Source organism: Nicotiana sylvestris, chromosome 7, assembly GCF_000393655.2.
Source record: "Nicotiana sylvestris chromosome 7, ASM39365v2, whole genome shotgun sequence".
In the NCBI taxonomy this organism is placed as follows: domain Eukaryota; kingdom Viridiplantae; phylum Streptophyta; class Magnoliopsida; order Solanales; family Solanaceae; genus Nicotiana; species Nicotiana sylvestris.
This window is the reverse complement of record NC_091063.1, coordinates 127,774,695-127,802,322: the sequence shown is the minus strand read 5'-3', so window position 1 is coordinate 127,802,322 and position 27,628 is coordinate 127,774,695. Positions and strand designations below refer to the sequence as shown.

General features: G+C 37.6%; 2 protein-coding genes and 1 pseudogene across 2 annotated transcripts; all 3 read right to left on the bottom strand.

Moving 5' to 3' along the window:
* Window positions 1-219: 219 nt before the first annotated feature.
* On the bottom strand, window positions 220-4,822 carry LOC104226737 (peroxidase RIP1-like; annotated as a pseudogene).
* Window positions 4,823-10,826: 6,004 nt separating this feature from the next.
* LOC138873755 (uncharacterized) lies at window positions 10,827-11,288 on the bottom strand. Its single transcript, XM_070152232.1, has one exon. It carries the CDS (start codon window positions 11,286-11,288, stop codon window positions 10,827-10,829), a length of 462 nt encoding a protein of 153 aa, XP_070008333.1.
* Window positions 11,289-18,919: 7,631 nt separating this feature from the next.
* Window positions 18,920-22,109, bottom strand: LOC104226736 (uncharacterized). Its single transcript, XM_009778792.2, has 4 exons — window positions 22,045-22,109; window positions 19,535-19,631; window positions 19,213-19,461; window positions 18,920-19,132 (listed from the first exon to the last, which is right to left on the bottom strand). The coding sequence occupies exons 2-4, from the start codon at window positions 19,554-19,556 to the stop codon at window positions 19,047-19,049; spliced, it is 357 nt and encodes a 118-aa protein (XP_009777094.2). The 5' UTR covers window positions 19,557-19,631; window positions 22,045-22,109; the 3' UTR covers window positions 18,920-19,046.
* Between the last annotated feature and the right edge of the window lie 5,519 nt (window positions 22,110-27,628).

Below are 27,628 nucleotides of genomic sequence, written 5' to 3'. Positions count from 1 at the left end.
GTTATTATGAGACTTATCAGTTTTATTTCATGTTTTTAGTCGTTGTCTCATGTATGTTAGGTTTACCTAGTCTTAGAGAGTAGGTGACTTCACGACATCCTAAGGTGGGAATTTGGAGTCGTGACAATAAGAATATGATCTCCCACAACACATAAGAAATAATATGTGAACATACTCTAAAAAATATACACTTTTCATCATTTATCAAAGCACCTGAATTTACTAATCAATACAAAATATGAACTTACAATTCCATTAGCATATTAAATTACACTTGGACAAAAACCGATCAATTTTCAAAGCAGCTAGCTAGACATGGAAAAGAGAGGTTCCTCAACTTTATTACAAACTTATTTAACTTCACAACAAACTCAAATAATTCGAAAAGAAAAGAAAAAATAGTAAAATTCTTTAAACACTTGATTAATTTCTTCAGCATAGTCAACATCTCTTAGTTCACCTTCCTGCAATTCACCCGAATCTGACCTCGACTCACAGTCAATGGCTTGATATTACCCATCTTAATCATCCAATTAGTAAAATCTTTGGAGAAAATCGAATGATTTTCGCTATAAATCTTAACAAGATTACCAGTTTGACCACCACATCTTGATCAGATCGCAAAAGCCCTTTCTTTGCTACCAAATTACTAAAATACTTTGAGTCAAAAAATGCTAGAGTTGGATCAAGGGGTGCACGATTAGAATCACCTCCTGATCGCGGACAACTAGATTGTCTTTGTCTTGCAAAATTGGAATCAATATTTTTAGTGTCATTGAGCAAATCCTAATGTATGGCCACCAGAGAGTGCAACAAGGTCTTCCTGATTTAAGCATTGATTCTTGAAATTCTTGATTAGTGAAGGTAAGTCCATAAATGGGGATGGAATGCCATTGTTGGCTTGTGTTCTGCTGGCTGTTGTTGAATCCCTTCTTCCTAGTGGCACTCTCCATGATGGTCCTCCTAACTGTATAAAACATATTTAATTTACTTTTTAGTAGTTGAATTAAGAATAAACAAGGGGTTTATCAAGTCTATATGAAAATAACATGAGGTGTGTGTCTCCAACTCTCTCTATATATAGCAATTTCAATTTCTTGCATAAAGGTGGCTACCTGTTCTAGTTTTATTTTTTCATGTGAACCGAGTCATATTTTTGAAATACAGATATCTGAGCCTTATTCAGCGTACTCCACCCGTTTAATTTATATGACGTTATTGGTAAAAGTTCAAGGAAAAAATAAAATATTTGTCACACATGTTATAATGTGACGACCTCACCTGTTTTCTTACCCATTATGTGTTTACGAGGCCTCGAAAACCTCATTTAGGGTCGCTTCGATTTACGTGCGTAGTCCGGGCGCGTAGCCTGAAAGCTTAAATATGATATTCTGTGAAAAATGTTAAGTCTTGACTTTAAAATGAATAAATTTGACTCCGATCAACATTTTGGGTAAACAGTCCCGGGCCCGTAATTTGACGGTCCCGGAGGGTTCGTAGGAAAATATGGGACTTGGGCGTATGCCCGGAATCGGAATCCGAGGTCCCTAGCCCGAGAAATGAATTTTTAAGTGAAATTGTTTTCAGAAATTGTTTAAGGAAATTCGAAGTGAAAATTGATTAGAAAGCAATGGTATCGGGCCCGTATTTTAGTTCCGGCGCCCGGTACAGGTCTTATATATGACTTAAGTCATTCCTGTGAAATTTGGTTAAAAACGAACGTCGTTTGACGTGATCCGGACTTTAATTCAGAAATTTGATGTTTAAAAGAGTTTTGAGAAATTTTATTGATCTCGAGGTTTAATTCGATGCTTGTGATGTTATTTTGGTCATTTGAGTACACGAATATGTCTGTAGGATGTTTTTGAGGTTGTGTGTATACTTGGGTTGGAGTTTCGAGGGCTCGGGTGAGTTTCGAGTAGGTTTCGTGATGCTTTAGGCTTAGAAAGTCAGGTGTTGCAGGTTCAGGAAGCCACAGTCTCTGAACCTCTAGTGCGGTCCGCGAGAAATCGCGTGCGACCGCGGAGGGGCCAGCGCGGCCGCGGGCGCCTTTGTGCGATCCGCAGTGGAAGCTGTGCGGCCGCAGTCGCCTTTGTGCGGTCCGCATAAGGTGCTCAACTGCAGGTCTTCAGGGAGGGGCCAGCGCGGCCGCGGTCGCCTTTATGCGGTTCACGGTGGAGGCTGTGCGGCCGCAGTCCATTTGATGAGAGGGGTATAAATAAACGAGAATTTCAGTTATTTTTCACTTTTCAAACCCCCCAAAATATAAGAGACGATTTTTCAAACAACCTTTCTTCTCCAAAACGTTGGTAAGTGATTTCTAATTCATTTTCTTCACTCCTTGACATCTTTTAACATGATTTCAACCTCAAATCAAAGATTTTCATGGGGGAAATTGGGTGTTTTGGGTAGAACCTAGGTTTTTTCTAAAATTGGGAATTTGGACCTCAATTTGAGGTTCGATTTCAAAACAAATCATAAATTTGGATTCATGGGGGAATGGGTAATCGGGTTTCGTTCCAGACCTCTGGTTTCGACCACGTGGGCCCGGGGGTAATTTCTGACTTTTGGGTAAAACTTTAGAAAACTCATTTTCATGCATTGGGGTTGATTCATTTAGCACTTATTGATGTAATTAAGTAACTTGTGACTAGATTCGAGCGGATTGGTGGTGGAATCAAGGGGTAAATCTATAGTTGAGACTTGAGTGGTGATCAAGGCATCGAGGTAAGTGTTTGGTGTAACCCTAGCTTGAGGGATTAGGAGTTGAGTCATACTTGCTACTTGCTTCTTGTTGAGTACGACGTATAGGCATGGTGATGAGTATCTATACGTTGGTATCAAGTATGACCGTGAGTCTTAAATTGAAAGTTGTTGTGTTCTTAAATGACACTTGGGTGCTTTACTTAATGATCTTCTATGATTGAGCATTTTCAATAATTGAACTGAGTACAAGTTGAGTTGAGGTTGGTTATAGCTGATTCTCCCTTGCTGGGATGACTAATTCAATATTGTTGTTCCCTTGCCGGGAAAATTATAACATTGTTTTGTTCCCTTGCCGGGAAGTTACTATATTATTTATGTTCCCTTGCCGGAATTTCTTGTGATTGTGTGATGAAATGTAAAAGGGAGCGGGTGGTACGCCTACCACAAGATATAATGAAATGGGAGCGGGTGGTACGCCTACCACAAGATATAATAAAATGGGAGCGGGTGGTATGCCTGCCACAAGATATAATGTAGTGGGAGCGGGTGGTACGCCTACCACAAGATATAATAAAATGGGAGCGGGTGGTATGCCTACCACAAGATATAATGAAATGAGAGCGGATGGTACGCCTACCGGAGCATGTTTCCCCCTTCCCAGCTTTGATTGCTTATTACCTGCTTACTTTTCTGCCATATAGTATATAACTGCACAGGTTTATCTGGAGTCTGGTCCTAGCCTCGTCACTACCTCGCCGGGGTTAGGCCAGACACTTAACAGCACATGGGGTCGGTTGTGCTGATACTACACTTTGTGCTCTTTTGCACAGATCCAGGTCTTGAATAGCAGCAATAGCGCGGGAGCCAGCTTTCAGTCCAGTGAGACACCGAGGTAGCCTTGCAAGCGTCCGCAGGCCCGGCGTCTCCTCTATCTTTATTTCAGTCTGTTATCTCATATATTCAAGACAAACAGTTTATATTTTTCTTTCAAACGGTTGTATTTAGTACTCTTAGAAGTTCGTGAGTAATGTGACACCAGTTCTTGGGTAGAGGCATATGATGATTTTTGTATTATTGTTCAGTTCTTTAATTTAAGTCTTCTGTATATTTATTAAATTCCGATATTTTTCATGCTATCACTGATAATCATTAAAAGAAGTGATTTGTTAATGAAGTAAGTTGTTAAGGATTGGTTTGCCTAACTCACATTAGTAGGCGCCATCAGGACTCCTGAGGGTGAGAAATCCGGGTCGTGACATATATTTATCCTTAGAACTTGTGGTCTTATAAATACCATGATATTTCAATAGTAATAGGAGCAAAGAATAAAATAGGAACTTTAAAAGTAAAGAGATTTTTTATATATAAACGTATCATTCTTTTTTGAACGGATTAAAAATAAAAACGTGTCCCGTAAAATGGAATAGAAGGAGTATATATTACGAGTCGAAGACTAAAAAGCATTTTGTGCTTTCATGTAGTTGTATAATATACCAAAATCATGAAAATATTCTCATACTTAATCAAATAATTTTCATTAGGTTAAGGACATTTAAACTTCGAAATCTGATATTAGGAGAAAAGTGAGTTATACACACCGCAACCACAGAATCACAAGCTGCAACAGCTAAAATATCTGCACAAGATACAATTGGACGTCCACAAGCTTTATCAACCTCTGACTTGATTCTGTCTATTACTTCAAATCCTCTGGCGGAATTGTTATTAGCAAGAGCAGTCTTCTCGCTATCAATAGTGGCTGTTTGATCTAGAAGAATAGAAGCGTCACAACCCTATAATTACAATCACATTAGTAACAAATATACCATATAACAAAAGCCAAAAATTTGGACGAAAAAAAAACTCACATTAACAAAACAATCATGAAAATGTAGACGCAGTAAAGAGGCTCCCATTCGCCTCTCTTGTCGAACTGCATCCTCAACAACCCTTTTAATAGTTGGCAAAGCCTTGGGACAAACTCTGTTGTAGTAATAAGGAGAAAGAGAGGCTGAAAATGCAAGACTTGTTAGGGAAAAATTGGCTAAAACATGAAGAAAAAAGAAGCTTTGTGAGGCCATATATTCTTGATTGTTATATTGCAGTTCTATGTATTGCTTTTGATATTAATGTGTGCTGGAAATAATATAAAGTGGATGGTATTTATAGGGGAGAAATTAAAAAATAGCCAGATTTACAACTGGTCGTTCAAAAATAGCCCAATTTCAAAAGTAATCGAAATTTAGCCACTTTTCATGTAAAGATAAATCTGAGCGAAAACACTGTTCAAAACCCGGAAAATACACCAGTACATTATACTGGAGTTCCAGCATAAGTATGCTTGAACTCCAGCATATTATACTGGAGTTCCAAGATAGGTATGCTGGAACTCCAGCATAATATGATGGAGTTCCAGCATAAGTATACTAGAACTCCAGCATAATATACCGGAGTTCCAACAAGTATAATTGTCCAGTATAATATACTGGAGTTTGGAGCGCTGGTGCTCCAGTCTCCAGTATATTATACTGGAGTAAGCAAAGTATACCGATCCAGCATAATATGCTTGAGTTCATACACAGGTGCACTGAACTCCACTATATTATGCTGGACCGATCTCTGTTGCAGCAAAATAGTGAATTTTTTATTGACTTCGTAAACGCTGACTATTTTTGAATGACCAGTCCGAAAAATAGCTATATCGTGCTATTTTTACTATTTATAGACAGGATATGTTTTGACTTTGGCTATATGACAATAGTTCTAGGTGTAGCAACTCTTTTAAGAATTAGCCAGACTAAGACAATTTCTAAGAAAAGACATTTTAATGTAATTCATGCATGAAAATCTCAGACGTTGTAGTTTCTCAATTTTCTCAAGTTTGAATGGATCGTTTCTCTTGTTTCATAAATATATTTGAAACCAAACCTACTATATTTAGATTGTCTAAATAAATCTCATACTATATTACTTGTGACTTCAAGCAACTAAACTATTATATATACAAGGTATTGTTAGGCATCAATCCCAATCTCAATTTGCATTTGTCCTTTTAAACTTTTTCTGCGCTCTAGTTGAGGGAGGAGATACTTTGAAAATTCAGTCTTATGCCACTTTGTGTTTTTTTTTTTTAAATGTATTTTTAAAGAAAATATGGATCTAAACTTTCATTTCATTAAAAGTACTACATATTTATAAATAAAAAAATCAATCACTTTCTCCCGGTGGTGAATCCACGACACCTCTTCGTCGAAAAATTATACTGTATAGCTAGGTAAAATTTTATGTGAATATACTATATATATGTGTATATTGAATTCATGTGGTTTCTTTATATATTTACTTTTTTATATATGTTTTAGCTTCCCTTAATGAAAATCTTGATTTCGCATTCACCATTGGAGAAGGTTTTCATTATTACCAGTTATATTATATGATTTTCCTCCTAGAATTATTACGGTAATTCAAGAATTAATTGATAAGAACTGAGTCGCTCATGACTAAGTTAGTGAATAAATTTCTCTTGGATACGGTCAAGAGAGATTTCCTCTAGAACAACATTACGGTTTACTATTTACATGAGGGAGCTTTCAAATAAGAAGAACAAGTCTTGCACATACCCTTAATTATTATTTTCACCGAACAAATAATACTGTTTACCTTGAAAATGATAATTACAATTAGATTTGATTTTGTGGTTCTAAAAATACGAGATCCGCTTTTATGCTAGTTGCCAGGCAGTAGATGCTAAGCGTGAGACTAGAAAATAAGGTAAGAACTTAAAAATAGTGTGTTTAAGCAAACCGAGCGGCTGAGAATCGGGGCCTCGAGCCTGATTATACGGGGCCTCGAGGTCGGGCTCGATACTGAACTATGGACAGCTGATGAAGGTCTAACAGTATTGGGAGCTTTGATGAAGGCTCTTTATGGTCAATAATTAGCAAAAAACAAAGAACAATAAATAGAACACAATAAATATAAGCAGTAAACGTTAAGTAATGAAATCAAGAGAATATGTTTAAGTTAGAGAGCAGAGAGAATGTTCTTGTCACTACAACATATTAGGCCTTTGACTACTCCGGAAAAGGGTTGCCTAAACTAGCAAAAAGTGTAGCCTTTGATCAAAGGCAATGCTTTTCGACTTTAGGCAACGCTTTTCTGGGGTGGCCAAAAGAAGCGTAACCTTTGACCTAAGGGCACACTTTTCAAATGTTGCCTCACAAGCCACGCTTTTAAGCGTGGCCTATTAGTCAACAAAGACAACACTTGTTACACCCCATATGGCAACACTTTTATACCCTACATCTACACACAAAAAGCGTGGCCTTTGTTACCTTTTAGGCCACACTTGTAACTATAGCTTTTAAAGGAACACTTAAAAAGCGTGGTCTTTGCTTATATGCATGGTAGACGTACAGACATATGGCCACTCTTTTAAAGCGTGGCAATTTTGGCTAGGCTATATTTTTTTAAAAAAATTTTAAAAAATTTACATTTTACATATATCATGTAATTACAACTATTTCACGCACATGCATTATTATCATATATTTTGATGATATAAAGAGCTAAATTAGCTAATAAATACCAAAAATAATAATCCAAATGAATACACATATGTCACAACCCAATTTAGGATTGTGACCGACGCTTAAGAGCAAGTGCTCCCACGTAAGCCTCATCGGTAATTTTACACAAAATCGGACAGAGTTTCCCCTGTTTTTGGACCATCCCAAAAATTTTCCTGTCTCAAATCAATAACCAAACAACCTAATATCATACCACACATTTGATAACTTGTCAATTAACCAATACAAATCTCCACCATAACTAAACCACCAACTAACCACTAAAAATACTAATTTATCTCCAACTTTGATAAATGAGAACGATACTCAACATAAGATTATAATAACGAAAGAATACGCATGACACTAAAATAATAACTATGGAGCGACTCTAAGAGCTCAATGAAAAGATCATAACAATAAGTAAAATCTCTGCCCACGCGAACAAGTGCGAGGCTCACCACGAAATATCAACCTGTGCGCTCTAATTAACGAAATCCTCGCCTGCGTCAACTGTTGTCTCTGGAAAAATAATTAGCGGGGAATGAGTCGCTAGCTCAGTGAGTAATAACACTTAACCACAACCATTTTTTTATTTGGGGACAAGTCAGAAACATGCTAGTATCTCAAAGGGAAAATAACATAAAAATGCTCTTTCAGAAACAATGAATAATTTTCAGTCTCATCACGCTTTCTCTTGTAGTAAAATATAATTAACATTTCAGTAATAAGCTCGGTAACAACTGTATAGTATCAATATTCACATTTTGGGAGGTTTCAATGAACGAATCATGTAATCGGTATAACTGTGGACTTCTTTGCAAGAAGTCATATATAACGGTAGTCCCTACTCGAGGAAAATTGGTAACGGATGCTAGTTCTAACTTCCCACTAGCGAGGGCTATAACGGTAATCGGTAACTACAAGGTGCACCAGGTCTAACGAACTCGCCGTTAGCTAAGGGATCCTTCAATGTCTACTCCCATTTATACTTGTGTCTGTAATATGTATATACTCGTAGAAACTATTTTAAAACAATATAGGGCATTTCGGTTCTTATCAAATCATATAATTTCCTTTTGATAACAGTAAATTCAAGTAACAGTCAAACAGATCTAGTGACAATGAAAATATTTAAAACCACGGTATTCATCTCAAATAACTATTTCGGTATCATATCGAGTAAAAGACTTTTCCCACATGCAACTCAAAATAATCAGTAACATATTCATATTAAAAATCATGTGTAAATCATGCAAGTTATGAAAACACAAATTGCGGTAAGATTACTACTCACCGTACTCGTGCCGAAATACCAACTGCTTCACCTCAAGCAACTCGTACAAATTCCTCCAATCAATCTATAATTACATAATATCGATCTCATGTTAATTTCTTTATTTAGGGCAATTCATAGCTATTTTAGAATACCCCAATCCTCCGAGTTTTATACTTTATCATCAATTCACCGAATTATATTTACTCATGCTATGAGTAATTTAAATTATTCCAAAATCTTTTAAGTAAAAATATATTTACAAGGTTTATTCCCTTTATTGTTCAATTTCCTTAATCATGTGCATAAATTGAAACTGAAATAACTTTACTGTCCATAATATTTCTTCTTAATTAGTACCTATCTTTTGTACTTAATACTAGACTCATAACATTCAAACCCAAATTCACTATTGCCATTGCAATATAGTTAAACACCAAAACTCAAATCCTTGTACTCTAACTTAATTTACACCTAACAAAAATCATATATAATGAGACTAGTTTAAGTACAAATACATCAATACCCTTCTTTTTCCAAGTGAATTTATCTTACAATAACATTGACCAACATTCAATTGCATAAGTTGCTCAGAATAACTCTAATTGGTATTAAATTTCTTATACTTTGTGAAACCTTTCAAATATATGAATTGAGATAAAAAATATTACCAGGAGAAAAGAACTTAGATGAGAGATTCGAGTATTACCCGTAAGAACCAGTGCGTATTTAAAAAATTTCAAGATTTGGTTCTAGCCTCTTTCTTCTTCTCCCTTTCTTTCCTTCTCTGTTGTTTTTTTCTTGTTTCGTTTCTGAAGCTTCTGCTTCGTCGAACTCGACATCCCTTTCTTTTCTTTTAGGCAAATGTGCTTCGGCCCTTTTGCCTTACTTATTTTTTTAAAAAGTTATTTTCTTATAATTTTTGTTATTATTATTATTATTATGATTATTATTATTATTATTATTATTATTATTATTATTATTATTATTATTATTATCAATACAACCTTATTTAAAAAATATAGGGTATTACAACCTCCATACCTTATGAAATTCGGTCCCCGAATTTAACTAAAGTACGTACCTGTAGACTGAAACAAATGAGGGTACTTGACTCGCATAGTGTCTTCTATTTCCCAAGTTGCTTCTTCAACTGTATGATTTCTCCATAAGACTTTTACGAACACGATTTCTTTTGACTGTAGCTTTCTTATTTGTCTATCAACAATAGCCATTGGCTCCTCCTCGTAAAACAACTTCTCATCGAATGGTATAGTCGGTGCTTCAATCACCTGAGATGAGTCTGATATACATTTTCTTAGCATTGAGACGTGAAAAACTGGATGAATAAAGGACAACTCAGGAGGAAGTGCCAAACGATAAGCCACCGCTCCCACTCGGTCTAATATCTCATACGGTCCTATAAACCTGGGGCTCAACTTGCCTCTTTTCCCAAACCGCATCACACCTTTTATAGGGGAGACTCGTAGGAATACTTTGTCCCCAATTGTGAACACTAAATCTCTTCTTCTCTTATCAGCATAAGACTTTTGTCTACTTTGAGCTGCAAGCAATCTTTGTCTGATCAACTGGACTTTGTCCATAGCTTCTTGTACTAGGTCGGGTCCCAATAATTTAGTCTCACCAGCTTCAAACCATCCGATAGGAGAATGACATCTTCTACCATACAATGCTTCATACGGTGCCATTTGAATACTGGATTGGAAGCTATTGTTGTAAGCAAATTCAGTTAACGGTAGATAAGTGTCCCAACTACCTCCAAACTCAAGAATACAAGCTCTCAACATATCCTCCATGATCTGTATAGTACGTTTAGACTGCCCGTCTGTCTGTGGATGAAATGCAGTACTAAGATCTACTCGTGTACCCGATGCTTCTTGAAAAGATTTCCAAAAGTGTGAAGTGAATTGTGATCCACTATCAGAGATGATGGATACTGAAACTCCGTGAAGTCGGACAATTTCGTTCATAAATATTTGTGCATGCCTGACTCCACCATATGTAGTCTTCACTGGCAAAAAGTGTGCTGATTTCGTCAGTCGATCTACAATCACCCATACCGAGTCATAACCTTTAAGGGTTCGTGGTAGCCCGGTGACAAAATCCATAGTGATTCTTTCCCATTTCCACTCTGGAATCTCAATTTGTTGTAGTAGTCCTGCGGGTCGGTGATGCTCAGCCTTGACCTGCTGACAATTCAAATAACTAGAAACAAAGTTAGCAACATCTTTCTTCATACCTTCCCACCAATAAAATTACTTCAGGTCATGGTACATTTTTGTGGATCCAGGATGTATAGTGTATTCAGTGTTGTGAGCTTCTTTAAGAATAGCATGTCTCAACCCATCTACGTCTGCTAAACATAGCCTGTCACCCATTCGAAGAACACCATCACTTTCAACAATCATATCCTTGCTTTTACCAGCTAAGGCCCCATCTCTATATTTGCATAATCGTTCATCCTCATATTGGGTGGCCTTAATGCGTTCAACTAATGAAGACTTAGCCTGAACACAAGCCAACAATGCCTCTGAATTTCCGACACTAAATCTGATACATGTATCTTCTAGTCTCCGAATATCTCTGGCCAAAAGTCTCTTTGCAGGGGCTATATGTGCCAAACTCCCCATAGATTTTCTACTCAATGCATCAGCCACCACATTGGCTTTTCCAGGATGATACAAAATAGAACAGTCATAGTCTTTGAGTAGTTCCATCCAATGACGCTACCGAAGATTTAGATCTCTCTGCTGAAATATATACTTCAGACTTTTATGGTCAGTATAAATCTCACAAGTTTCACCGTATAGATAATGTCTCCAAAATTTTAGAGCAAATACCACTGCAGCCATCTCCAAATCATGTGTAGGATAGTTTTGCTTGTGCTTTTTCAATTGTCTCAAAGCATAAGCAATAACACGACCATTTTGAATGAGAACACATTCTAATCCCACCCTCGAGGTGTCACAGTTACTGAAAATCCTCCAAAACCTGATGGTAAGACTAATATTGGTGTTGTTATCAGACACGTTTTGAGCTTCTGAAAGCTTTTCTCACATTCCTCCGTCCACTGAAACTTTGCATTTTTCTGTGTTAGCTTGGTCAGCGGTGCTGCTATTCTGGAGAAATCCTACACAAAACGCCTGTAATAGCCTACTAAGCCTAAAAAGCTGCAAATCTCTGTAGGAGAAGTAGGTTTGGGCCATTTCTGCACAGCTTCAGTAGTCTTAGGATATACCATAATTCAATCTTCGGATACAACATGCCCCAAAAATGCTACCGAGTCTAGCCAGAATTCACACTTCGAGTACTTAGCATAAAGCCAATGTTCTCGCAATGTCTGCAACAAAGTCCTGAGATAATTCTCGTGTTCTCCTTGGCTACGAGAATATATCAGGATATCATCAATAAATATTATTACAAATCTATCCAGAAACGGCTTGAACACCCTATTCATTAAATCCATGAATGCATCTGGAGCATTTGTCAGTCCAAAAGGCATCACAAGAAACTCATAGTGCCCGTATCGAGTCCTGAAAGCAGTCTTAGAAATATCTTTATCTTTGATTCTAAGTTGATGATAACCAAAATAGAGGTCAATCTTTGAAAAGTGGGCATCTCCTTGTAACTGATCAAACATGTCATCTATACGAGGCAAAGGATATTTATTACGTATTGTTATCTTGTTCAACTACCTGTAGTCAATTCACATTCTTAGGGATCTGACGTTCTTCTTTACGAATAGTACTGGTGCACCCATGGTGATATACTAGGTCTAATAAAACCCTTATCTAACAAATCTTGCAACTGTTGTTTTAGCTCCCTCAACTCTGCTGGTGCCATTCAATATGGGGGTATCGATATAGGTTGTGTGTCAGGTAGCAAATCAATACCAAAGTCTATTTCTCGTACTGGAGGCAATCTTGGTAAATCCTCAGGAAATACATCAGAATATTCTCTCACTACGGGTACATTTTCTATACTAACTGTTTCCTTTCTTGTGTCATTTACAATAGTTAAAAGACCCAAGCAACCTTTCTTTAGAAGTTGTTGAGCCTTCATAAAAGATACAATTTTGCAAGTCTCTGGAACCTAACTCCCTCTTAGAATAAAACTGGGTTCATTTGGTATCTCAAACTTAACTATCTTTGCATGACAATCGACTATAGCATAGCAAGAAGATAACCAATCCATTCACATCAGCATGTCAAAGTCAATCATATCAAGTACAATAAGGTCAGCTAGAGTATCTCTGCCCTCAATCCGAATTTGACAAGCACGATACACGTATTCAGCTAATAGAGACTCTCCAACAGGAGTAGCAACTAGAAAAGGATCATTCAATAGCTCGGGTTGTCTACTAAATCTGAAAGCAAAGTACGAGGACATATAGGAGTGAGTAGATCCTGGATCAATCAACGCAAGTGCATCAAATGAACAAACAGAAAGAATACCTGTAACCACGGCATTCGAGGCCTGAGCATCCTGTCTAGTAAATGCAAAAACTCTCGCATGACCTCTACCAGCATTGCCTTGTCCTTGATTCACAATAACACGGTCTCCAGCACCTCGACCTCTATTTCCTGTACCTGTAGCACCTGAAGTATTACGAGTAGCCTGAGTCGGTGTAGCTGACTGAATAGAAGCCTGGTTGAAATTTCTCGAAGGCTGAGGGCAATCCCTCAAGTGATGTCCCAACTGGCCACACCGAAAGCACTCTCCAGTTAGAACACGACATTGGCCCAAATGTGATCTACCACAAGTCTGGTAGACTGGAGTAGTGGCATATATCTGCCCAGAATTACGATGTCCAGAATATGATGGTCCCCTATTACCTTATTTGTGATGTGGTCTGTATGTGGACTGTGAAGACATGTGTGTCCCTGTCTGAGAACCCTATTATTGTTGTTGTCCCTGATTTCCTGCTCTTCTAATTTCACTAAAACCATCACTGAAAAGCCCTCCTATCTTGGCCTTCTTACATAAATCACTAGCTGCACGCTCCTCACGTCCCTTGTTTTCAATCTTTCTAGTAAGGTCGACTATATCAGAGTACGATAAAATCTTCATCTGTGGGGCTACTGCAGTGTATAGATGACTAACCAATCCATCAACAAACCTTTGAACTCGAGCTTCTTCGGTAGGAACTAAGTGAGGAGCATATATAGCCAGCTTACAAAACTTAGTGTTATATGTTGACACATCCATATCTGGAGTCTGAACCAATCTCTCAAAGTCTCTAGCATATTGTTGCATCAGACTATCTAGAAGAAAATGATTCTTGAACAACTTAGTGCAATCATCCCATGTCAGCGGTGGTGCTCCTGCTAACCTTCCTAGCAATACCGTTTCATACCATGTGTTAGCCATATCCTCTAGTTTGTATGCTGCGAGCTCCACTGCTCTCTCACTAAAACATCCAAGAGCACATAATGCCTTAAGTGTCCCATCCAAGAATCCTTGAGGATCTGCTAAATTATCAGAACCTGTGAATTTTGGTGATTTCAATTTCAGAAACTCTTGTAGGGATACTTCCTTATTTGCGAAAGTTTGAGTCTGTGCAGGTGCTTGTGTCTGTAAAGTAGCCTGAGGAGTTGAGATTCCTCCCTGAGTAGGCACCAATGACTCTAACACATTCAATAACCTTGTCACTGCATCCGCAGGTAAGGCAACAGTAGGTAAAATAGTTGGCACTGGTGGTGGAGCGTTCGGAACTCCCTTCTCTTGCACTTGATCTGGCATAACAGCTCGGGTTTGACCCATGTTCCCAACTTGAGTTTGAGGAGCAGTCTGTCTTCTAGTTTGATGAACCCCAACTTGACCTCCACCCCGGGTAGTACCATGTCCAGCAGATGAGGGTGTGCGTGTCCTAGCCCTCTGCGAAAGAAATCCAAAGTCAATCTCAAGTTATCTCAACGCACGATCAAAGAATGAAAGAAGGGAAAACATTCCTAGATGTTCAGTAGCCTCAAGATCATAAGTATGAGCGCCTCAAGATCATAAGTATGAGCGCCTACATAACCATGAACAAGACTCTACTAAACATTGCTCCATGTCTCGGGACTTAAAGCCTAAGCTCTAATACCAACTTTGTCACGACCCAATTTAGGATTGTGACCGGCTCTTAGGAGCAAGTGCTCCCAAATAAGCCTCATCGGTAATTTTACAGAAAATCGGATAGAGTTTCCCCCGTTTTTGGACCGTCCCAAAAAATTTCCTGTCTCAAATCAACAACCAAACAACCTAATATCATACCACATATTTGATAACTTGTCAATTAACCAATACAAATGTCCACCATAACTAAACCACCAACTAACCACTAGAAATACTAATTTATCTCCAACTTTGATAAATGAAAACGATACTCAACATAAGACTATAATAACGAAAGAAAATGTATGACACTAAAATAATGACTATGGAGCGACTCTAAGAGCTCAATGAAAAGATCATAACAATAAGTAAAATCTTTGCCCACGCGAACAAGTGTGAGGCTCACCGAGAAATATCAACCTGTGCGCTCTAATTAACAAAATTCTCGCTTGCGTCAACCGTTGTCTCTGGAAAAAAAATTAGCGGGGAATGAGTCGCTAGCTCAGTGAGTAATAACACTTAACCACAACCGTTTTTTTATTTGGGGGCAAGTCAGAAACATGCTAGTATCTCAAAGGAAAAATAACATAAAAATGCCCTTTTAGAAACAATAAATAATTTTCAGTCTCATCACGCTTTTCTTGTAGTAAAATATAATTAACATTTCATTAATAAGCTCGGTAACCACTGTATAACATTAGAATACATTTGGGAGGTTTCAATGAACGAATCATGTAATCGGTATAATTGTGGACTTCTTTGCAAGAAGTCATATATAACGGTAGTCCCTACTTGAGGAAAATCGGTAACGGTATGCTAGTTCTACCTTCCAACTAGCGAGGGCTATAACAGTAATCGATAATTACAAGGTGCACCAGGTCTAACGAACTCACCGTTAGCTACGGGATCCTTCAATGTCTACTCCCATTTATACTTGTCTCTATAATCTGTATATACTCGTAGAAATAATTTTAAAATAATATAGGGCATTTGGGTTCTTATCAAATCATATAATTTCCTTTCGATAACCGTAAATTCATGTAAAGGTCAAACAAATCTAGTGACACCGAAATTTTTTGAAACCACGGTATTCATCTCAAATAACTATTTCTGTATCATATCGAGTAAAAGACTTGTCCCACATGCAACTCAAAATTATTGGTAACATATTCATATTAAAAATCATGTGTAAATCATGAAAGTTATGAAAACACAAATTGTGGTAAGATTACTACACACCGTACTCGTGTCGAAATACCAACTGCTTCACCTCAAGCAACTCGTACAAATTCCTCCAATCAATCTATAATTACATAATATCGATCTCATGTTAATTTCCTTTTTTAGGCTAATTCATAGCTATTTTAGAATACCCCAATCCTCCGAGTTTTATACTTTATCGTCAATTCACCGAATTATATTTACCCATACTATGAGTAATTTGAATTAGTCCAAAATCTTTTAAGTAAAAATATATTTACAAGGTTTATTCCCTATACTGTTCAATTTCCTTAATCGTGTGCATAAATTGAAACTGAATTAACTTTACTGTCCATAATAATCCTTCTTAATTAGCACCTATCTTTTGTATTTAATACTAGACTCATAACATTCAAACCCAAATTCACTATTGTCATTGCAATATAGTTAACCACCAAAACTCAAATCCTTGTACCCTAACTTAATTTACACCTAACAAAGATCATATATAATGAGACTAGTTTAAGTACAAATACATCAATACCCTTCTTTTTCTAAGTGAATTTATCTTACAATAACATTGACCAACATTCAATTGCATAAGTTGCCCAGAATAACTCTAATTGGTATTAAATTTCTTATACTTTGTGAAACCTTTCAAATATATGAATTGAGATAAAAAAAGAATTACCAGGAGAAAAGAACTTAGATGAGAGATTCGAGTATTACCCGTAAGAACCAGTGTGTATTTAAAATTTCTCAAGATTTAGTTCTAGCCTCTTTCTTCTTCTCCCTTTCTTTCCTTCTCTGTTGTTTTTTTATTGTTTCATTTTTGAAGCTTCTGCTTTGTCGAACTCGGCAGCCCTTTCTTTTCTTTTAGGCAAATGGGCTTCGGCCCTTTTGCCTTACTTATCTTTTTTTTTAAAGGTTATTTTCTTATAATTTTTGTTGTTATTATTATTATTATTATTATTACTATTATTATCAATACACCCTTATTTAAAAAATATAGGGTATTACAACATACTAATAAAATAATATGTCAAAATGCCCATTAACGTTAAACTTTTCAAAAGTGAGTATATTCATATAGTATCATGAATATTAGACATCTCAATTATCCAAAAGTTCTTTGCATTCACATTAAGATCAAATTGAGTTTCCGCCATCATTTTTAATTGCATCATCCACTTTCTCCTACACATAAAAAGAAATTTATAATTAGATAGAAACTAAACTTTGATCGTTTGTCAAGAAGAACAAAGATTATAATAATATATAGTAGCACCATGTTTTGCATATTTTTCAGTCACACATAAATAAAAAATGAATAATGAGTACAATAAATAAAATATAGTAGTCCCATTTCACTCACCTAAATACTAACCCCACAAGTAATCAATGTTTATTGCTTATTAATTTCTTATAACTTCGACCATTTTATGTGTACAAGGGTTGAGGCTTGAATAAAATAAATGGAATCAATTTTATTCTGAGTAGCTTTGTGGCCATGAACGTTGCTTATATCTCTTTCTTTCATCCAAAAGATATCAAAGCATGTTAATATTAACAAGAAATAGAAGATTGGCGTAAGTCGCTATGATTTCAAGTCCCACCAAAAAGTTTATTTTCCAATTCCTCTTTCTTTTGAAGGATTTTACTATTACAATATATAACAAACGATATTTCTCAAAATTGTGTTCTCCCCAACAAAAAACACAACATAAAATAGTTGCAAATACAACTCCAAACAACCATCAAAATTGCTGCTCAGCTCTGGCCAAAAAGCCTACGAATATGTAGCCTAAACAGCAATGACAACTGGCCACATACTCTAGCGAAATACCTCTAAACTTCAGCTCTAAATCACCCCCAGAACGACCCCAATATACCAGTGAAAAGTAGCCCCAAAAACGACCTTTTAACACCCCAAAAACCAACCGAAAAACTCCATAAAAAATAGGGAAAACAACCACCTTTTTTCACACAAAAACAGCAACTCCAAAAGTTAAGTTCGTCGGCGTCGGAAAACAGTCCCCTTTTTAGCATATATGTAGACCCTATATCTTTCCATATCCAATGAATGATCCATAAGACTTTTGAGGTTAATTAAAGAATTGATCAATTTTAATGAACTTAATATCTATTATAACAGTTTGCAAGACAAGTTGGATTCTAAATACCTTTTCAATAATTGGACCATGGGTTGATCCAGAAGAATGTGGGAGATTTTGGCCCCTTATAGCCTGTGCGCTACTTGCATCAACTGGAGAAGGTTGGTTAGATCCGACAAATTCTTGTATATCTGAACTAAAAAGTTCAAGATTGCTTTGCACCAATAGAATAAAGCAATGATGCAATTGCCTCAATTCTAGCATTTCTTCTCTCGTTTCTTGCATTTCTGCTTTCAAAGTAGAGACTTCATTGTTATGCTTTTGTTGGAGATTATTGATTTCCTCATATTTTTTCAGAAAACTTGTTGTCACTGATCTACCATAGCATCATATTCGACCAGGCTGCTCTTTTTCAAACACTACCCTAAATGCTTTATCCGATGTTTTCCCAAAGTTTTGACGGTTCTGAAGTTCAGACTGCCAAGAAAATAATTGTAAGAACCATATAAAGAATCTACGTCCCAGATAATATATTAGTTGCAACATAGCTTACTATTACAATTTGAGAATCTTCATGAACTTGCTTCCCTTGTTTTGTACGAGTTGCAATAAATATTTCAGACTTAGCTGGTTCCTCGTTGTTCGCTTTACTTGCACGCTACAAATTATATCACAGAAATAAATAAAAAACATAAATGTATTCAAAAAAAGTATGTAAAGAAATGAAAGCCATATTTTTCACAAAGTATCGAACAAATATTACCAATGTCATGAGTACTCTTGCAAAATTAATAGGTCCCATCCGATGCCTCTACTTTTTTTTTCTATTTTCAGAATTTAATTTGCACATGGCCTAGCACCAAAAGAAGTTTACCAATTAATAAATAAAAAAATATATATATAATGCAACAATATGTTCAAGAGTAGAAATGCACAGTTTAATCTCACTTGAACATCTAAATCCCTCCAATACTCAATCAATTGGAGGAATTGAACTTCTGGTATCTCAGGGGATGTTGTTTTAGCATATCTTCAATAATATGATACCCATCAAAATGATTCTTCTTAATATTTCTCTTGTGTCGCCTCCAAGTATCGCGAATACCATCCAGCACCCACTTCTTTCCTTCTGCTGGAATGATGAACTTGGTCTATGAAAAATAACATATATGTTATCTTCGTTTAGTAAGAAATACAATAAGATACACAATTGAAAATTGATCGTTCTTACGTTGACATATTTCCATATTCGTTTGTTTAATATCATCAGTGACAACATGCCAGCTACTGAACAACAAGGTGATAAATCTGGGATTCCTGGCAATTGTTCCTATAAAGTTGCTTAACTCAGACACTCTTTTGCCGGTTGGTCCAACAACTTGCCCTTTATCAAATGTCACTTCATATCTTTCCTCAAAATTTCTTGTGTGAATCATCTTACATTTTGTTTGACCTCGAGCTTTCTTCTTAACTAATGTCCCTAATGTAAAAATCAAGACGTTAGGAAAAGAATACAATAAACACGCAAACTTACTAAGTTTAAGACATACCACCTGTAGGAGAATCAACGTCCATAGCTTCGTCTATAACACACTCATCCTCGCCAACTTCTTCTTGTGTTTTGTTTGGATTCAAACCCTTTTTTTTGCTCTTGAATTCATTTTTCATAAATAGGAAGAAAAGATTAATTAAAAAATACCGAAATGCAGAATCCAGATAGCAAAAAATGCTGAAACAATGTGCAAAAATGCAAAAATACAGAAATATTCCGCAAAAATGAAAAACATTGTGAAGAAATGCAGAATCACTGTGCAAAAATGCTGAAACTGTAGAAACGCAGCACAAAAATGCAGAAATACTGAGCAAAAAATGCTGAAAAGTTGTGCAGAAACGCAGAAATTGCTGGAACGCCATGCGAAAATGCATTGTGCAGAAATTCTAAAATAATGTGCAGAAATGCAGAAAATACATAAACAATATGCAGAAACTAGAAAATGCAGAAATATTGTGCAGAAATACTGAAACGTTGTGCAGAAATGCAGAAAATGCAGAAACATTATGCAGAAATGCAAAACACTGTGAAAAAATGCAGAACCGCTGTATAAAAATGCAGAAACTATAGAAACATAGCACAGAAATGCAGAAATACTGTGCAAAAAATGCTAAAACGTTGTGCAGAAATGCAGAAATTGCCGGAACACCACACGAAAATGCAGAACACTATGCAAAAATCCTAAAGTAATGTGCAAAAAAGCAGAAAATGCAGAAATAGTATGCAGAAACGCAAAAATTGCAGAAATATTGTGCAGAAACGTTGAAATGTTGTACAAAAATGCAGAAATGTTATGTACAAATGCAAAAACACTATGAAAAAAAAGCAGAACCGCTGCGCAAAAATGCAGAAATTTTAGAAACACAACAAAGAAATGTAGAAACATTGTGCAGAAAGCTGAAACGCTGTATAGAAACGTAGAAATTGCCGGAACGCTATGCGAAAATGCAGAATGCTGTGCAGGAACTCAAAATTAATGTGCAGAAATACAGAAAACGGAAGAAATTACAGAAATGTTGAAACGCTATGCAGAAAAATAGAAAATGTAGAAACACTGTACAAAGTCGCAGAAATACTATGCAGAAATATTGAAACACTATGCAAAATTGCAGAAACACTATGCAAAATCGCAGAAACATTGTGTGTGACTAATAAGAGGAGTTGCTACAGAGTATCGAGACGACATAATAAGCATAAAAACTACAAATAACATAGGAAATTCAGCGTCAAGCTATTGTCCAAATATTTTCAACCGTGTTAACAAAGTAATTCAAACATATGTAGCTTTGATTACAAGATAAAAACCTAAGAATTAAGAAAGAAGAATGATTCACAAACAACTATGATTGTGAGTATTAATTAGGAGTTCAATATCAAGATATGAAAAGTTTAATATCTAGAAACCAAGTGCTAAATAGAGCTTAACAGCATAAATCAAAAGCTATACAAGTAATACCAAATTTAAAATCCGGATTAGAATATTCGTATCCTTCAAACCAAACAATCCCTAAAACTTTAATATTCCTAAAGAATCTCAGTAGATGAAAAATTATTTGGTATAATCTCTGTTATCTAGTCCTTGTAGGCTTGGCCATTATGGCTTATACCATGCCATGTTTAAGGCTAATCTAATTAAATCTGCTCAGAGATGATTATGAGTACCTTACACATTATAGGTTAATTAAATTGTCTAAGTATAAGGCTAATTAAATTGTCTGATAGCTAGACAAACCTCACACATCGTAGGTTTAGTCATTTAAAGGGAACCAATGTCTTGCCATCCTAAATTTTTTGTACGATAAAAGGTGTGTGAAAATAGAAAACATAGTTATTTGAATTACGGAATGAAGAGAAGAGTATCGACCTTAACTACCTCTTTACATTCAGTGACAGCATAGGTGCTTCATCTACTAAGACATCGGCACCACGGCGAAATATTATATGAAAAAAATATAGTGCACAACTATAATAGTTGGAAATGGTGGAAAGGAAGAAAAAGGAACAGAGAAAACAAAAACACATGAATCACCAATTAGAGAATATGAGTCAAACTTGGTTTTGCTCTATTTATCATTATTTCCTACTTATCAATGCAGAACTTCACTGAAACAGATCTAAAAAGTTAACCATAATTTCCAACATGCTATTTATCGTTTCTGATTATTTAGTGACGATGAAATACAAGTAGTCAATCTCTTTATCATAACCAATGACTTGACATAAATAGTCTTCAATAGAATTTTCCAGTTGGAAACTAAGGAAAGCTTTAACAATTGATATTCTTCTTATATCCTACTTTCACAACAGAGGCAAATGTAGTGTTCTACTAGCGGGTTCAACTGAATCCATAACTTTTGATGCAGAGTAAAAATTTATATATATAAATTTATTAAAATTGTAAAAATAATAGATATGAACCCGTAACTTTAAAAATATAATGGGTTCAATGCTTAAAACCTTCAAAATTGAACCCATGTGAAATAAATCTACATAAAATAAATTTAATGTTACCTTTTGAAGAAACCGCAGAGAGAAGCGAACAAGCCTACAACTTGAGAATAGAATCGATAGATATGTTTCTGTAAGGTATAAAAAAATCAGATTTTGATAAAGTTATGAGAAGGTACAGAACCCCTAAAGTGGAGATCCTACATAGGAGGGAATTTTTTTACCTTTTTGGAGTTGGATGGAAATACTTTAGTAAAAGCGGGCAATATATGGAGGGAATACCTTTTTGGCTGAAAAATTTGTGGATAACTTTAGAGTCCACTTATAAAGTGTTGCTTTTAATCTTACACAAATATCACGCTTGAAAGAGTAGCCATAAATATAAATAACTGTTGCTAATTATTTTAAGATTTGGTTACATTTGCAAAGTGTAGTCTATGCTTCCTAAGGGCACACTTTAGGGGTGTTGTTAAATATTTTGCAGCCAGAAGTCGTAAACAAAGGTCACCCTTAAAAAGCGTCGCCATAGATAGTTTTAGCCACGCTTTTCAAGAGTGGGATAAAACCAGTGTAGTCTTAGGCCAAATTTGTTGTAGTGTGTATTGAATTCATTATTGTATGTCCTGTAATATTATGTGTGCAAAAAATAATAAAGGTCCCCTTTATATAAGAGGAGGGAATTTCAACATAGTACATGTGCATTTATTACAAAGAAATGTAACTGGTACAGCTACTTAGCAGTCTGGTACAGACTGGTACTATTCTTGTAGGTGTTGTCAGCTTGGACCACGTGCCAAGGGAACTTCCCGTTTATCCAAGGCAACCGCCGACTCGAGTTTCCCCGAGGTCGGGTATAAAGAACCCTCGAGGTCACAACCTCGAATTGTGACCCTAGGCCTTTGAGGCCTTTCGAGGCAAAGCTATGGGAAAGACATAATGACCATGAAATCGAGCTTTCTGATTTCACCCGTATACAGATAGTCCCCGCATTTCTTAGAGTGAAACGATAAGAAACAATCTCGAATTTCTACCCATATATAGATAGTCCCCACGTTTCTTAGAGTAAAATGATAAGAAACGATCACAGCAGTTGTTACGCCCTATCAAGCGATTGACATGGCAAAATGAGATGTCCAAAGGTCGCGTCCGCACAACCTTTAAAAGCCTTTAGATTAATTGCAGCGGTTGGTTGTCCTTTGGCCTGCTCCAACGTGTATGTTAGACCTCTATAAATACTTCTTCTTTCGCTCCTTTGTTTTCCACTGCACCATCAAGCCCTCAAACAAGTTCTCCTTACCTTTCCCTTGTATTTTCTTCTGAAATGCAATTTTCATTTCTCCTCTGAAGCCTTTTAACAAGAATGGCGAAAACTTATACCTCTGCTCCTCAGGAAGATGTGCCTTCTTCTTCTTCATGCCCGTCCAAGGGTAAAGAAACAATACCTCCTCGTGTCGGGGAATGCATTCTAGGGGCCTTTGAAATGACCTCTGATTTTAAGATCGAAAAACCTTCTTCGAAGCCGGGGCGATGCAAACCCGTATCCTAATACGTTAGTTTAATAGTAGACATCGAAAAGGTAAAGGTCGACTGTCGCTGGGGGGCCTCGATGCTTGTAGAAATTCCTTCTCGGGAGGAGGACATAACGATATACAAGGCTAGCTTTCTCAGTGTGTATACTTATCCGTTTACCCTCGGCCTGGTGGGACCATCCTCGCCTCCAATAGACCCCGTGATCCTCGACTTCTGCCAATGTTACCGAGTAACCCTTAGCCAGATTCATCCTCCGTTCTGGAGCATTGTTTACATGACCAGATATTATGCGAACATGATTAAGGAGATGTCCTTCACTCTCAACCACCTAATCAGAATGAATAGCCCCCAACCCTTCCGTGGGGGTCTGATAAAAATCCATTGTCGGGCCCCGAGAGCCCTTTTTCTTGCACCGACGAGGTTAGGAACGGAGGGTGGATGAGCCGTTTTGTCCGAGTTAAGACTTCGGACCTAATCCAGTGGAGAAGATGCCGTTCCCCGTAAAGTGGATCATGAAATGTAAGTAGATATGCTAACTAAATATTCTCTTGCTTCTCTTTGGGTACATCTTACTATGAACTAACTTCTTCTGCTGATGCAGTCGTCGCTGTGTACCCCAATGCGGTTAAGGACCCCTAGGGTTGGGTGAAACAGCTGGATTCGATTTTCTCGTACATTGAGCGTGTGTGGCGTGATTCATCCCAGGCTCGATGGGAAAACAAGGACCACAGTGAGCCTTTACTTCTGTTGTAATTGTATCTCTTAACATAACTGATGTTGATAGCGTCCTCACTCCCTGTGTTTGTATTTTGCAATTGCGCAAGTTTGAGGGAGGTCCCCCTGATGAGGGAAGCATGTCTAGGCAAAGCGGATACCCCGGGACCCGACGAAGAGAAGAAAAGACGAAGGGAATCGTCTACTGAGCCTTCGAAATCCAAGAAGGCCAAAGTGGAAGAACCTAAGGCTGATTCAGCAGCCTTAACTCTAGAAGTAGCGGGGAGTCCCTGAGATGAAGGTGAGGAAAAAGATGATTCCCTAATAGCATCTGAGGGAGGGGAAAACCTGATCGCCCCTTATGCTACAAAGACAGTGGAGTCCAAGTCGGAACTTGGTGCTGTTGCTATCCAGCCTCAGGCTGAATAGGCTTTCGAGGATGTATTGGGTAAAGTCCCTAAGCCGATTGATGGCCAAAATATTCCCCGAGTTGAGGCGCACTTGGCAGGCGGTCCGGAGGAACCCAGTTCTGAAGCTCTTCAGAGATAAGAAATGACCCCGATTGATCCCGTCGGTGTTATTGACATGAGTGATTCTCCTCTAGGACTGACCTTACCTCCTAAGGAAACACATGGTGCCCAGAATAAAGAACCTTCCAATGCGGGGGCGCCCATTGGAGATAAAGATGCATTTGAAAGGCCTTTAGTTGCACCTAAGAAAATCCCCGAGTTTAATGCCTCACTCGTCTTCAGTGAGATGGACAGGCTCTGTGAGTAGGTAATTTTTGTAAATTCTACTTGTCGCCCTAATATTTGTCTTTTTAACTTGTCTCTTTCATGGTTTCAGACCAGGGTGTTTTATAATCATACCTTCGCCCGGTTTCAAGTTGAGGTGAATCGCTACGAACGTGAGAAGACTTATCTCGTTGAGCAGGTTACGTAGTTTCCGTTTGCTGTTATTTGAATGTTTATCAGATCTCAGCATTTTGACACCTTTGATCTGATTTGCACAATTTGAGAAGAAAGTGCCCTAATAAGGGAGGAGCTCCAAGCCAGAGACTCCGAAATTCTCAAACTCAAACGGCAGGTGAGTGAGATATCTTTTAAAAGGGATACCCTCCGGGGAAAGATGGCCTTAGTCGGGAATCAACTTGATGATGCGAGGGCGGAGAGTAATAAGTATAGGGGTCTTCATATTGAGTTAGTTCCTACACTAACTGAGATCAAAGATAAAGCCGGGGTGCTCATATCCTTGCACAAAGAGGATGCTATTGTAATAGATGTTCAAGCCAGGACAGTGCCCGATGGGGACAAACTGAATTGACTCGAGCCATGGAACATGCTCGGTTAGAATCTCGGAGGCAAACTCTCGAGGATATACACGCGGGGGGCATTAATCTGTCTACCGAGCTTGAGAGGGTGAAGACCCTAGAGAACAAAACGGATACCATGCTTGCTTCTGAAGGTGTGTCGAGTAATGGATCAGGAGATGACGAGAATGAAAGCAGAATCCCAGCAGGGAAAGAGGCCGTTGAAAACCCTGGGGCCGTGGCCGGAACCGTCGGGGCATAACCTCTGAGGGAGCTGTCGAAGGCATAGACCCGATTGTAGATTATGGTTTTATTTGATCTCTCCCTTGTAAGGGCTTTATAGGCCTTGAAAATGTACGTTTGTGAGCAATAAATATAGAAGGCCTTTCGTTTTTCATCACTTCTCTTTTTTCCTTTGCCTTTTAGGAATAATCTGCGATGTTTTTTGACAATTGGTCCAAGATTTTGGACCTCGGGTTAGACCCTTGGGTTTTCTCTATTGCTGAGCGATTCTTGATGGTCGAAGGTCGATCGTTCGGGGCCCAGTCCCTGCGTCAGGTTCTCGACTCAGGTTTATCGGCCCTTAGGTTTAGAAATTGATCCTGAGAGTTTTTGGGCCGGATGTTGGGTTGGTATGAGTTCTAATCGGTCCGTAGGCTCTTTTAGGCTGGAGATAATGGCTCGTATGCATTAGTTTGGGGCCACCTTTTAATTTAAGCTAGCATCAGTGACTCTTACGCATTGGGTTGGTACGACCTCTTGGTATAGGCTGGTGATAGTGGCTCTTACTCATTTTCCCTTAAGCTTTTAGTTAACTATTTCGGGCTCAGTGTTCGAGTCGGATTTCGACTCGAGCTCATTGACCCTTAAGTTTTCAAAATTTAAGCTGGCGTTAATGGCTCTTACGCGTCGGGTCAATACGACCTCTAATGTAAGCTAGCATCAGTAGCTCTTACGCATCGGGTTGGTAGGACCTCTAATGTAAGCTGGAATTAGTGGCTCTTACGCGTTGGGTCGGTACAACCTTTTATATAAGCTTTATTTTTCCCTGGCTAAAGACTTTTTGAAGTTTGTGTTCGCCTGGCTCTTCGACGGCCTGATAAAAACCTCGATTGTGAGTCGTTATGCAGCAATGAATGAACACCTCAGGAGGTTTCACTCAATGGCTAAATTGTTTCCAAGCATATTGTTTGGAGCTGATATGATCAAAGCCGTTTTGCTTATGCCAAGGGTAGCCTGATTAACTAGTTCTTTTTGAAGTTTTTTCGAAGTAATTGAAGGCCTGTGATTTTGTAGCGACGGTCGGGAGTCCCCGAGTTGCGTGAGTTTGTCTAGTAGAGCCTTATGACCGTACTCACGGTATTTGGCAGTAGTCTTTCAATCCTCGAGTGAAGTAGTTTCGACGTCTTTATCGGGGGTATGCCTTTTTAGGGGTCTTATAAGTTCGAATGTATAGCCTTAACTTTAAGATCGGGATTATTCCTTTTGTAAGGTCTTACAAATTTTCACATACCTTACTTGAGGTCTTACTGATGAGTTACTTGGTACAAGTATGGTTCATGCCTTTCTTGAGATCTTGCAGATAAGTTACTTGGTACAAGTATGGTTCTTGCCTTGCTTGAGGTCTTACAGATACGTTACTTGGTACAAGTATGGTTAATGCCTTGCTAGTTACTTGGTACAAGTATGGTTCATGCCTTGCTTGAGGTCTTACAGATACATTACTTTGTACAAGTATGGCTCATGCCTTGCTTGAGGTCTTATAAATAAGTTACCGATTGCTTGAAGGGAGGACAGTCGATGACAAACCCCGAGATGTCGATAATTTTTTGGCTCTGGAGCCATTCTTCGTAAACTTGGTATTGCCTCATTGAGGGCTCACGAGCTCACAATTTCTGACTCGGAGGCCATATGGCTTCGAGCTTTTGGTGTCAGTCCTCGAGTGTTCGGGGACATTCTGGCTCTGGAGCCATTTTTTGTAGAAAACAGAAAATTTCTTTGAAGCGTAAAGTTTTTCGATGAAAGAGAAAATATTCTTTGATTACTTGGCACAAGTATACATGTTTTTGTTGTCAAGGTCTCGGTTATACTATG

Excerpts from the sequence above, each read along its gene's own strand:
- LOC138873755 (XM_070152232.1), bottom strand. The coding sequence starts at position 11,288 with ATGGAACTACTCAAAGACTATGACTGTTCTATTTTGTATCATCCTGGA.
- LOC104226736 (XM_009778792.2), bottom strand. The coding sequence starts at position 19,556 with ATGGACGTTGATTCTCCTACAG. Across the intron at positions 19,462-19,534 it reads GGACGTTGATTCTCCTACAG|GGACATTAGTTAAGAAGAAA; the intron begins GTGGTATGTCTT and ends TTTTTACATTAG. Across the intron at positions 19,133-19,212 it reads GAATATGGAAATATGTCAAC|ACCAAGTTCATCATTCCAGC; the intron begins GTAAGAACGATC and ends TATTTTTCATAG.